Source organism: Coregonus lavaretus, assembly GCF_964263955.1.
Source record: "Coregonus lavaretus genome assembly, chromosome: 2".
NCBI classification, from domain to species: Eukaryota; Metazoa; Chordata; class Actinopteri; order Salmoniformes; family Salmonidae; genus Coregonus; species Coregonus lavaretus.
In genome coordinates, this window is record NC_139989.1 from 56,671,610 (window position 1) to 56,683,296 (window position 11,687).

Sequence of the window (11,687 nt, forward strand, 5' to 3'; positions counted from 1 at the left end):
GATCTCGTCATTATATACTGATCTCTGGTGTGTTGTAATTTAATGAACTTCCAGTCCACAAGGTGGCATAAAACATAAAAATACCAAAAAAACGTTCAGACAGAAAGTCGTCAGTGTTGCGCAAATCAAGTTGAAGGTGGTGAGCAGAAGGTCATGAGTTGTTACAGTAAGTTGTATTAATGAAACTATTAATGATAAGCGTTATGATGATCAAATTGAGGTATTTCCTTCAACTAGATCAGGTTGTTAGTTAGCTATCTATCTAAAACAATGGAAATGCCACGCATGTGGCCCCCCCCACCCACGTGGGCCTGATAATGTTAGCTAGATCCAGAATCTCCTCATTGTCGCCAATCAAAATTAGACTACATTTAGGCTGTTTATATGTGTATTTGTTGGGGTAAAAATCGGAGTAATACTTGTATGGATGTCAACTTCAATGCATGTTCATATCATGGTCCCAATCACACTATTTCTATATGGCTAGCTATGCTACCAGTTTATAAGAACTGGAGTTAGCATTTAGCCTTATTATTTTCTAAGCCAGAGAAGGACAACTTCTAAATATTATGCAACGAAAACAGTCAATTATATCCAACCCGGATTTTAGTAACCGCCTTGTGGTCCTGTTGGAAAACACAAATTATGACGGATTTGACCAATATCCACTTGTTGGATCAGATTTTGAATTGGCGCCAATGAATGCGTCCTTTGTTCTATCCCCACAGTTTGCGTTCCACTGATATTTTTACTGCATGTAGCTAGCTCGTTCGTTAGCTATGTTGTATTGTACTGTCCGTGACAGAAAGTTCAATCTCAAAATTGGTCAATAGTTGTCAGTAAAACAATTGCATTATGAAGTCATTTAGCGGTTTGAATAGCTATTATATTATCCTTAGTTGTGTGTGTGTATATATATATATATATATATGCTCTTTTGAAATGTTTTTAAATCCTGTGTTTTGTAGCGGGGAAACATGTCATGTTTATTAGCTCGTGAAAGTGACTAATACATACCCTTGAACCTTGTCATGCATTCAATCTTCATAAGAAGAGCCTTTGATAAGCCTACATATAATAAGTAGTCCACCCAAACATGTTATGAATAGGTACAGTAACAGTAGATAAACAGTAGATGTCTCTCTCTCCCCGCAGCCCCACAGATGTCTGCAGCCAGTTGTCTGGGCACCCCACCACATGACCCACCACCAGAGGCCCACCATGGGCCAGTGCTGGCAGCCCTGGTCTTGTTTGAAAATGAATACGGCTCCTTAACTGGGCCAGCCACCAAATTAGAGCCCTTGCATAGAGTATCATCTTGAGTATGACCCTGACATCAGCACTTGTTCCTGTCTCTTTCTGTCCCTTGCCTGGAAGGCACACACAGACATGGTCAGTGCTCCTGCTGTCTTTTCCTATATTTCTAACCTGAAGGGCACCTTGGGGTCTACTAACTTTGGTCAGGGGCTCTGTTTGTGTGTGTGTATGGTTTGATTTTAAGTTTATCTGGTGTGCTTTGTTAGGTATTAAGACAACTTGTTGAACACGTTGCCTGGTCACTGTTCTTTCTCAGTATGCCATGTGCAAGAGGGCAATGGCGGTGTGCTTTTTGCATGTGGTCTCAACATCTGTAATATCATAATTTCTTTGGACTTGGGCTGTTGATTCTCGGCTACCTCAGAATCCTTTGCCGTCACAATTACTTTTTAGAGACGTTTTCTTTATTTGAGTTTCTCAAATATTAATTTGTAATTAATACTATATAGGAAATATTTCCCATTAGTTGTGCTACTAACTTGGTTTGAATAATAATGGATTTTTTGCATGTGGACAGAAATTAATCTGACTTGACCTCGATGCAACACCTTTCCCCAGGTTTTCTTCTGTTATGTCTTTCATATCTCTGAAGTGCACAGAAATCTACAGTGCTTGCATTATTGGTCCATGCAATAATATTTTGTTTTTGTTTTGCTGATACAGAAATGCAGTAGTCAGCTTATAAAGGGAGACTTATACTGTGGATATACTGATCCCTGTAAACAGAATTTTCCACTGTTACTCTACATGTGTTCTGATGGCTTATGAATCTCGATTGTCGTTCAATTTCTCAAGACCGTCTCTTTGCCTGTATTACATGCCTGTATTAGTCGTTAGTGTATAGGCTGTTCAGCACACGGACACTCGTCTTTAGAAACCCGTTACTTAAGCCCAGAGGCCGACAGGGCACACAACATGGCCATTCATTATCAGAATACAGCCGCTGGGCCTCTTCCTGACACCTGTTCTGTGATAGACTGGACAAGACATCTGTCATAAACATGTAGGATGTGTGTGTTACTGACTGTATGAATGGGGAGGAGGGGGTTTGGGGATTCTTCAGGGGTATACCCCCACTGGGAGGTTCTGGATTTACAACTTGGTCTCGGAGCATTTCGAATTATTCTGTACTTAAATTTGAGTCACTCCATTTAGTATGATCTTTTACATTTCATATGGTATGTATTACTTTGTTGATGTTCATCACCCATTTTGTATGATATGTTACAAATTAGTATTATATGTTACGTATTTGCAAAATGTATAATATGTTACGAATTCTAGCTAGGTGGCTAGCTGGCTAACATTAGCTAGGGGTTAGGGTTACTTTCAGGAGTTCGGTTAAAGGGTTAGCTAACATGCCAAGTAGTTGAACATTTGCTAAAATTGAAAAGTTGTTCATGATGCGATTCGAACTCACAACCTTTGGTTTGCTAGACGTTCGCGTTGTACACCCAACCCGACCAACCACCCTACTTTCGTTTTTGCCTTAAGTAACCATCTCTTATTTAACATATCATATTAATATGGGTGTCCTGGATTGACATTTACTATGTTACGTCTAGTCTGAGACCAGGCTGGGCTTTATGTTTTCCATGGTGTTGATAACAACTGTTATTAGTTCATATTGTACTTGTTTTCACTGATCATAGTTCTGTTTAGAGCCAACATCTAGTAACCCATGTTTGATACTTCAGAGAAGGATGATATGAATTCAACTGAAATGTAAAAAATAGACAGCAAAATAAACTTTAACAAGAATAAAGCACAGTAATAACATGGGGTTTTAGAGCCCTTGAAGCATTATCAGAAGTTTATTGATGTGTGCATCTGTTTCTCTCCCTCCCAGTCTCACCGTAAATTCCACGCGCCCCGCCATGGGCACTTGGGCTTTCTGCCCTGCAAGCGCAGCAAGAAGCACCGGGGGAAGCCCCGCAGCTGGCCCCAGGACGATCCCAGCCAGCCCGTCCACCTCACCGCCTTCATGGGCTACAAGGCCGGCATGACACACATCCTGCGCGAGGTGCATCGCACTGGCCTGAGTATGTACAGCCTGCCTTACAGCATGTCATGGTTGGATGATAGTATAAGTGATAGAAATGATTTAAGATTAGGATAGAGCTATATGTGAATCAGGAGTAAGAGCCATGTGAGTATTAGACCTGGTCCCAGATCTGTTTGTGCTGTCTTGACAACTCTTGACAATGATCTCTGTGCAGATGATGTATGATGTTTTAATTTCTGAATAATGGTGATGGAATCAAACCGCTGATGCCAGAGAGAGAAAATGTGACGATGACCATAGAGCCCAGCTCTGTTTTCTATCCTAGTCATCTTCCTCTGTTCTGTTCCGACATTGATATTATACTCTACCCTTTGTCGTTCCTCCTGTAGGCTACACACAGGCCATTTGCCTTTATAGTTTCTGTGGCAACTGACCCCATCTCTGCTCCTCTCCCTCCCAACAGAGCAAGCCAAACGTGAGTCGGTGGAGGCAGTCACTATCATCGAGACTCCGCCTGTGATGGTGGTGGGGGTTGTCGGATACATAAACACAGTCCGTGGCTTGAGGTCCTTCAAGACCATCTTCGCCGAGCACCTCAGTGACGACTGCAAGCGCAGATTCTACAAAAGCTGGTGTGTGGCAATGAGCGTCTGGTGTGTGTGTCTTATTGAAGTATAGAGATGTGACTATGACCTCTGCAGATGATGTTTGATGTTTTAATTTCAGAATAATAGTGTTGAAATCAAACCGCTGATGCCGGAGAAGGGGGGGGGGGGTAAAATAACACTCATGATCAAGAGATTGGTTTTCAATCTCCACCCTGTATGTAAACTCTTCCAGGTATAAGAGCAAGAAGAAGGCATTCACCAAGTATGCCAAGAAGTGGACAGACGAGAGTGGCAAGAAGCAGCTGGAGAAGGACTTTAATAACATGAAGAAATACTGCACATCCATCCGAGTCCTCATCCACTCTCAGGTACATAGAACGCTCTTATCAATCATGTGATCCAACGGAAATCCTCCACTCCTATCCTCATTGAGTTTCTATTGGCTTGTGGTGAATGAGTAACAGCTGGTGGTATCCCTGGGGTTCACCCGTCTCCACCTCAAGGACCTCTCTTCAGAACGGGCACGGCTGTCTGAGTTATAGCCTACCCAGATCCTACCAGAACACATGGCAACTGAAAGAAAGAAAAACTCCCTAATCGCAAGGCCCCCGTTGTGAACAAATGTCTTCTCTCTCTCGCACGTACACACGCATGCATGCAGTACTAGAGTATGGAGTTTCAAATTACAGTTTAAAAATACTCCTGTGAGGAGCAGAACCTTGACTGCACTTACAAACTTCCCTCGAGGGAAGCGTTGTGTTGGTACCAAACACTACTCAGTGTTACTGGTAGAATTCAGGGTATTATGGTGTCTGTTTGTCGAAGCATTTACATTTTAGTCATTTAGCAGACGCTCTTATCCAGAGCGACTTAGTGAGTGCTTACATAAAAAAAATTTTTAATCCCCTTTCATACAGTGGTATGATGACTGTAAGATGGGGATAGAGCAATGTGTATGTTAATAATGTCTCCAGTGAGAGAATTAGCCTGGTACCAGATCTGTTCTAGCTGTCTTGACTATTCCTATGGTCAATGTCACGTTTGGCAGATGTTTTTTCTCTTTCTGCAGATGATATATGTTTTAATTTCTGAATAATAGTGTTGGAATCAAACCACTGATGCGAGAGGAAAAAAACATGATCGTAGGCGTCAAGACCGCACAAACAGATGTGGGACTTGGCTATGAGAGAACAGAGACCTGACTGAGTCACAGGGTTATGATGAATCACAGGGCTGTAGGATGAAGTTGCCCCTAGACCGTGTGGTTAAAATATATATATATATATATCTACACTACCGTTCAAAAGTTTGGGGTCACATAGAAATGTCCTTGTTTTCTATGAAAATATACATAAAATGAGTTTGAATAGGAAATAAAGCAAAATTAATAGCAAATGTAGTCATTGACAAGTTTAGAAATAATAATTGTGTCCTTCAAACTTTGCTTTTGTCAAAGAATCCTCCATTTGCAGCAATTACAGCCTTGCAGACCTTTGGCATTATAGTTGTCAATTTGTTGAGGTAATCTGAAAAGATTTCACCCCATGCTTCCTGAAGCACCTCCCACAAGTTGTATTGGCTTGATGGGCACCTCTTACATACCATACGGTCAAGCTGCTCCCACAACAGCTCAATAGGGTTGAGATCCAGTGACTGTGCTGGCCACTCCATTATAGACGGAATACCAGCTGACTGCTTCTTCCCTAAATAGTTATTGCGTAGTTTGAAGCTGTGCTTTGGGTCATTGTCCTGTTGTAGGAGGAAATTGGCTCCAATCAAGCGCCGTCCACAGGGTATGGCATAGCGTTGCAAAATGGAGCAATAGCCTTCCTTCTTCAAGATCCCTTTTACCCTGTACAAATCTCCCACTTTACCACCACCAAAGCACCCCCAGACCATCACATTGCCTCCACCATGCTTGACAGTTGGCATCAAGCACTCCTCCAGCATCTTTTCATTTCACTTCTCACAAATGTTCTTCTTTGTGATCCGAACACCTCAAACTTCGATTCGTCTGTCCATAACTTTTTCCAATCTTCCTCTGTCCAGTGTCTGTGTTATTTTGCCCATCTTAATCTTTTGTTTTTATTGGCCAGTCTGAGATATGGCTTTTTCTTTGCAACTCTGCCTAGAAGGTCAGCATCCCGGAGTCACCTCTTCACTGTTGACATTGAGACTGGTGTTTTGCGGGTACTATTTAATGAAGCTGCCAGTTGAGGACCTGTGAGGCGTCTGTTTCTAAAACTAGACACTCTAATGTATTTGTCCTCTTGCTCAGTTGTGTACCGGGGCCTCCCACTCCTCTTTCTATTCTGGTTAGAGCCAGTTTACGCTGTTCTGTGAAGGGAGTAGTACACAGCGTTGTACGAGATCTTCAGTTTCTTGGCAATTTCTCGCATGGAATAGCCTTCATTTCTCAGAACAAGAATAGACTGACGCGTTTCAGAAGAAAGTTATTTGTTTTTGCCCATTTTGAGCCTGTAATCGAACCCACAATTGCTGATGCTCCAGATACTCAACTAGTCTCAAGAAGGCCAGTTTTATTGCTTCTTTAATCAGCACAACAGTTTTCAGCTGTGCTAACATAATTGCAAAAGGGTTTTCTAATGATCAATTAGGCTTTTAAAATGATGATAAACTTGGATTAGCAAATACAACGTGCCACTGGAACACAGGACTGATGGTTGCTGATAATGGGCCTCTGTACGCCTATGTAGATATTCCATTAAAAATCAGCAGTTTCCAGCTACAATAGCCATTTACAACATTAACAATGTCTACACTGTATTTCTGATCAATTTGATGTTATTTTAATGGACAAAGAAATGGCTTTTCTTTCAAAAACAAGGACATTTCTAAGTTACCCCAAACTTTTGAACGGTGGTGTGTATGTAAAATATATATATATATAATTTTAGATTTTTGTGTGTAGGAAACAAACTTGATATACTTTAAAATGAGTGAAACCAAATCAAAACTGTAGAAATAATGGACCTACATTCATACAGTTTTTTTTTAATTGTCCAGCTTGTTTATAATCACCGAAATTAAAGCTAGACAGAGGGAGCATCAAAAATGTAAAAAATGATGGATAGAGGATACGTTTTTGAAAATTGACAGCAAGGAAATATTTTATACAATTCAATGCGGCCTTCCGGACCTCGTTGTAGACCGAATGCGGCTCCCAGGGAAAAATGAGTAAGACAAACCTGCCCTAGACGCTGATCTTCAGATTTCCCGCACTAATGGTTAGGATTGGGGAAAGGGAAGCTGATCCTAGATCAGAGATTGAATCCTAGAATAAATAATACTAATTATTCAGTGTGAAAGGGAAGGGAGCGGAGGCATTAAAGTTGTGTGTGAATCGTCCTGGCTTCTGTACCTTCATAATTGTCTCTCTAGATTCGCCTGCTGCCCCTCAAAGCTAAGAAGGCCCACATCATGGAGGTGCAGCTAAACGGCGGCACCATCTCCGAGAAGGTGGACTGGGTCAAAGAGAAGCTGGAGCAGCCCGTCCCTGTGTCCTCAGTCTTCTATCAGGATGAGATGATAGACGTCATCGGGGTCACCAAAGGTCACGGGATGAAAGGTAGGAGGTTTTGAGGTACAGGGTCGTCGGGGTCACGGTAGATGATGTTCCTAGGTACAGATCTAGGATCAGCTTCTCCCACTCATCCGTTTGACAATGACCTCTGTGCAGATGATGTATGATGTTTTAATTTCTGAATAATAGTGAAGGAATCAAACCACTGATGCCAGAGATCTTTTGTTGTTGACAATGACCATAGGAGTCGGCACTCACCCCGGGGATGAGTGGGAGAAATCTATATGGACATTAATAACATGGCAATACCATTGGTTATAATATCTCCATAGACATGTCTCTAGGTCAAACAGAATGGCTCAGAAAGACCCAGAATTTTTCTTCTTGCTAATAATAATCATTAGTAAAAGATGCATGTCAATGTCTACAGGCCGACGGTATAGTACCATTCAGCTATTATGTTATATTGGCTGGTCCTGTGGCATAACTAATTTCCTATTGGTTTTCTACTGATTTTCCTATTGGTTGTCAGGTGTGACCAGTCGTTGGGGAGTGAAGAAGCTGCCCAGGAAGACTCACAAGGGCCTGCGTAAGGTGGCCTGCATCGGAGCCTGGCACCCTTCCCGTGTGGGCTACACCATCGCCCGGGCCGGCCAGAAGGGCTACCACCACCGCACAGAGCTCAACAAGAAGGTCAGCAGCACCAGGGTTCTAGTTGAGATAGGCGTATGAAATTCATCATTTGACCAGATATTGTGATTTGACCAGATATTGTGATTTGACCAGGTGTTCCTTGAAAAATTGGTGTTTTGACCTCAAAGGGGCTACATTGTAAAATCGTTTTCTTCATACTTTGTTAATGAACGATCTGTGTGAATGTTTGAGTTGCGTGTACATAACTGGAACTAGTTAGGGTTCTGTTGTAGTTGTAATTACGTAGAGGTTGATACTGTACTGGTTAGACTAAGGGTGATTCACCACCATCATGCTGTTTCAGTGTTTTACTCTGTCGACAGATCTACCGTATTGGCAAAGGGGTCCATGTCCAGGATGGCAAAGTGATCAAGAACAACGCCTCCACTAACTACGACACCACCCAGAAGACCATCACCCCCATGGTAATATAATAACACCACCCCCATGGTAATATAATAACCTCACTATAACGTCCTAATAATGTTATTGACATGAGCCTGGAAACGATGTGATATAACATGGTAACCAATCTAATTCTTACTTTTGGTTAATGACGTGATGCATCCTCTGCTTTCGATCACCAGCTTCTTCTGGTGATGCCACCCTGTAAAGGAAAGCCTAGAGCCCTGACATGCAAGATGGGTATATGGCTGATATTAGACTGCAATTACTGGCTATGTATTGCAGGTTGTGGCCATTAATGCGGTGTGCTACTCCCGTTTCATCTGTATGAATATTATTCACCCATCCTCTCCCTCTGTCTCCTGTTGTCTGTCTGTAGGGAGGGTTCCCCCACTATGGTGATGTGAAAAATGACTTCTTGATGCTGAAGGGCTGTGTGATCGGCTGCAAGAAACGTGTCCTCACCCTGAGAAAGGTACAGTGCCTATGTGTTTAGAGGAGTGAAACGCATAATTTTGATGCCAAACGTGACAACTACCTCTGTGCAGATGATGTATGATGTTTTAATTTTTGAATAATAGTGAAAGAATCAAACCGCTGATGCCAGAGAGAGAAAAACATGACCATATGAGTTGGGGATGCTAAAGCATGAGACATTTGACCGTGTGTTGAACTCTAACCACTTGTGTGTGCGCGTGCTTCTCTCTCACAGTCCATGCTGGTGCACACATCACGCAAGTCCAAGGAGACCATCGACCTCAAGTTCATTGACACCACTTCCAAGTTTGGCTACGGCCACTTCCAGACCGCCCAGGAGAAGAGGGCCTTCATGGTGGGTACCGGCCTGGCTGTGGATGGTGGGAGTGAGCATAATCATTGTAGGGGGGAGTGGGACTGATAGACATTGTTAATGATATAGTGGGACTGATGGAGGAGTGGGACTGATGGAGGATGTTAGTGATGGAGGAGTGGGACTGATGGAGGATGTTAGTGACGGAGGAGTGGGACTGATAGAGGATGTTAGTGACGGAGGAGTGGGACTGATAGAGGATGTTAGTGATGGAGGAGTGGGACTGATGGAGGATGTTAGTGATGGAGGAGTGGGACTGATGGAGGATGTTAGTGATGGAGGAGTGGGACTGATGGAGGATGTTAGTGATGGAGGAGTGGGACTGATGGAGGATGTTAGTGATGGAGGAGTGGGACTGATGGAGGATGTTAGTGATGGAGGATGTTAGTGATGGAGGAGTGGGACTGATGGAGGATGTTAGTGATGGAGGAGTGGGACTGATGGAGGATGTTAGTGATGGAGGAGTGGGACTGATGGAGGATGTTAGTGATGGAGGAGTGGGACTGATGGAGGATGTTAGTGATGGAGGATGTTAGTGACGGAGGAGTGGGACTGATGGAGGATGTTAGTGATGGAGGAGTGGGACTGATGGAGGATGTTAGTGATGGAGGAGTGGGACTGATGGAGGATGTTAGTGATGGAGGAGTGGGACTGATGGAGGATGTTAGTGATGGAGGAGTGGGACTGATGGAGGATGTTAGTGACGGAGGAGTGGGACTGATGGAGGATGTTAGTGACGGAGGAGTGGGACTGATGGAGGATGTTAGTGATGGAGGAGTGGGACTGATGGAGGATGTTAGTGATGGAGGAGTGTAGGTAAGTGAAGGGAAAGGCTAGGATTATGTAGGGACAGAGTAGGTTGGGGTGGAGGCACTGAAGCGTTTGTGTAAAGGGGGACACCCTGTATCGAAAGTGACTATGGCATGACTGTTGTCCTAGTCATTGATAGTACAGGAATAGTGATGAAAGATTTTCCCGTGTTTGTTGGAATACCTGTTCCTGTCAAACCCTGTATCTTTCAAACATCTTCCACATCTACAACAATCAATAATTTTAATGTGTAAAACATTGTGCTCATATTAGACTCGTTTTCACTCATCTAGCAAAAAATGCTTTTGCTTGAGCCGATGGTTTGATCTAATGCTGTGACAAATTGGATGTGTATTAGCTGGATTCTGGAATGTGCTCTCAGAAGAAAAAGGTACAGGGAATTGAGATGTGGAATTAAAGGGATGTGGACTGGATCTCCCTTCGACGTCCCAACTGGCACCCATTGGGCTCTGGTCAAAAGTAGTGCACTATATAGGGAATGGGATGCCATTTGGGACGCAACCCTCTATCTCAGCTGACATGACCCATGTCTGGGTGAACCTGTTGCTTTAATACTGGACTTCTGTTGACCCTGCTGTGACCTCTGACCTACAGGGCCCACTGAAGAAGGACGTGCAGAAGAAACTGCCCGCCGAACCATTGCCAGAGGAGGCTTAGAAGTGATGGTGGTCCACCGTTCAAACCAGCTCAACAGAAAAACAAATTCTTATAGTAACAGTCTTCTAATAAAACAGTCTTATTTATCCAGGTGGTGTTTGGCTGTTCTGTTCAAATAAGTTTCCGCTTTAGTTTAGACTTGGCCCATGTCCCAAATGTCACCCATATCCCCATATAGTCAACTACTTTTGACCAGGGCCCAAATGGCATCCTATTTTCTATATAGAATGGGGTGCCATTTGGGACATCAATTTGGGTAAGTGACTAATGGTGGCACAGTGATGTGGGTAAACTGGTCGCAGGGAAAAAGTAACTCTCCCTATACTTTCAATGCATTTCCCCCCCAAAAAATATGGGTAAACTGAGTTTACTTGTGGCTACCCTCCATTACACCAGTGGTGGCACACAATCATTTGTGTGGGACATGGTTAAAAGCGGAAGTCAAATTTCGGTTGGACCTTGTATGCAATTGACCAATAAAGATATCTTAATCATGTATTATCTAGTACATTTGTACTGTTCTACTACTGTATTGTGCTTTTATGAATAGTTTCTATATTTTCCCACCAGTCCGTCACAATATCTTGATAGTTTGTACATTTATACATTATTGTTTAGTTGATCAATGAAGAGGGTACGCTGTCCAAAAATCCATGCAGAAAGTCATTTGCTGCCTTAGTCTAACACAACAAGCAAAGATGACAAGAACGTTTTAGAGAACCAATAATCTCCAAGGAATCTTCTCTGGGCTACAATCACTTTCAAATAGTTGTCCAA

At 42.9% G+C, this 11,687-nt stretch overlaps 1 protein-coding gene across 1 annotated transcript; it reads left to right on the top strand.

Annotated features, from left to right (window-relative positions):
• The first annotated feature begins 86 nt into the window (after positions 1–86).
• Positions 87–11,406, top strand: LOC311147958 (large ribosomal subunit protein uL3-like). The gene is made up of 11 exons (XM_084184818.1): positions 87–166; positions 1,156–1,392; positions 3,167–3,359; positions 3,786–3,954; positions 4,163–4,298; positions 7,333–7,519; positions 8,007–8,167; positions 8,491–8,592; positions 8,952–9,047; positions 9,285–9,404; positions 10,848–11,406. The coding sequence occupies exons 2-11, from the start codon at positions 1,390–1,392 to the stop codon at positions 10,908–10,910; spliced, it is 1,230 nt and encodes a 409-aa protein (XP_084040944.1). The 5' UTR covers positions 87–166; positions 1,156–1,389; the 3' UTR covers positions 10,911–11,406.
• The last annotated feature ends 281 nt before the right edge of the window (positions 11,407–11,687 follow it).

Bases quoted from the DNA above. Each gene is read 5' to 3' on its own strand.
- LOC311147958 (XM_084184818.1), top strand. The intron at 7,520-8,006 runs GTAGGAGGTTTT...ATTGGTTGTCAG, and splicing joins CAAAGGTCACGGGATGAAAG to GTGTGACCAGTCGTTGGGGA. The intron at 9,405-10,847 runs GTGGGTACCGGC...TCTGACCTACAG, and splicing joins AGGAGAAGAGGGCCTTCATG to GGCCCACTGAAGAAGGACGT.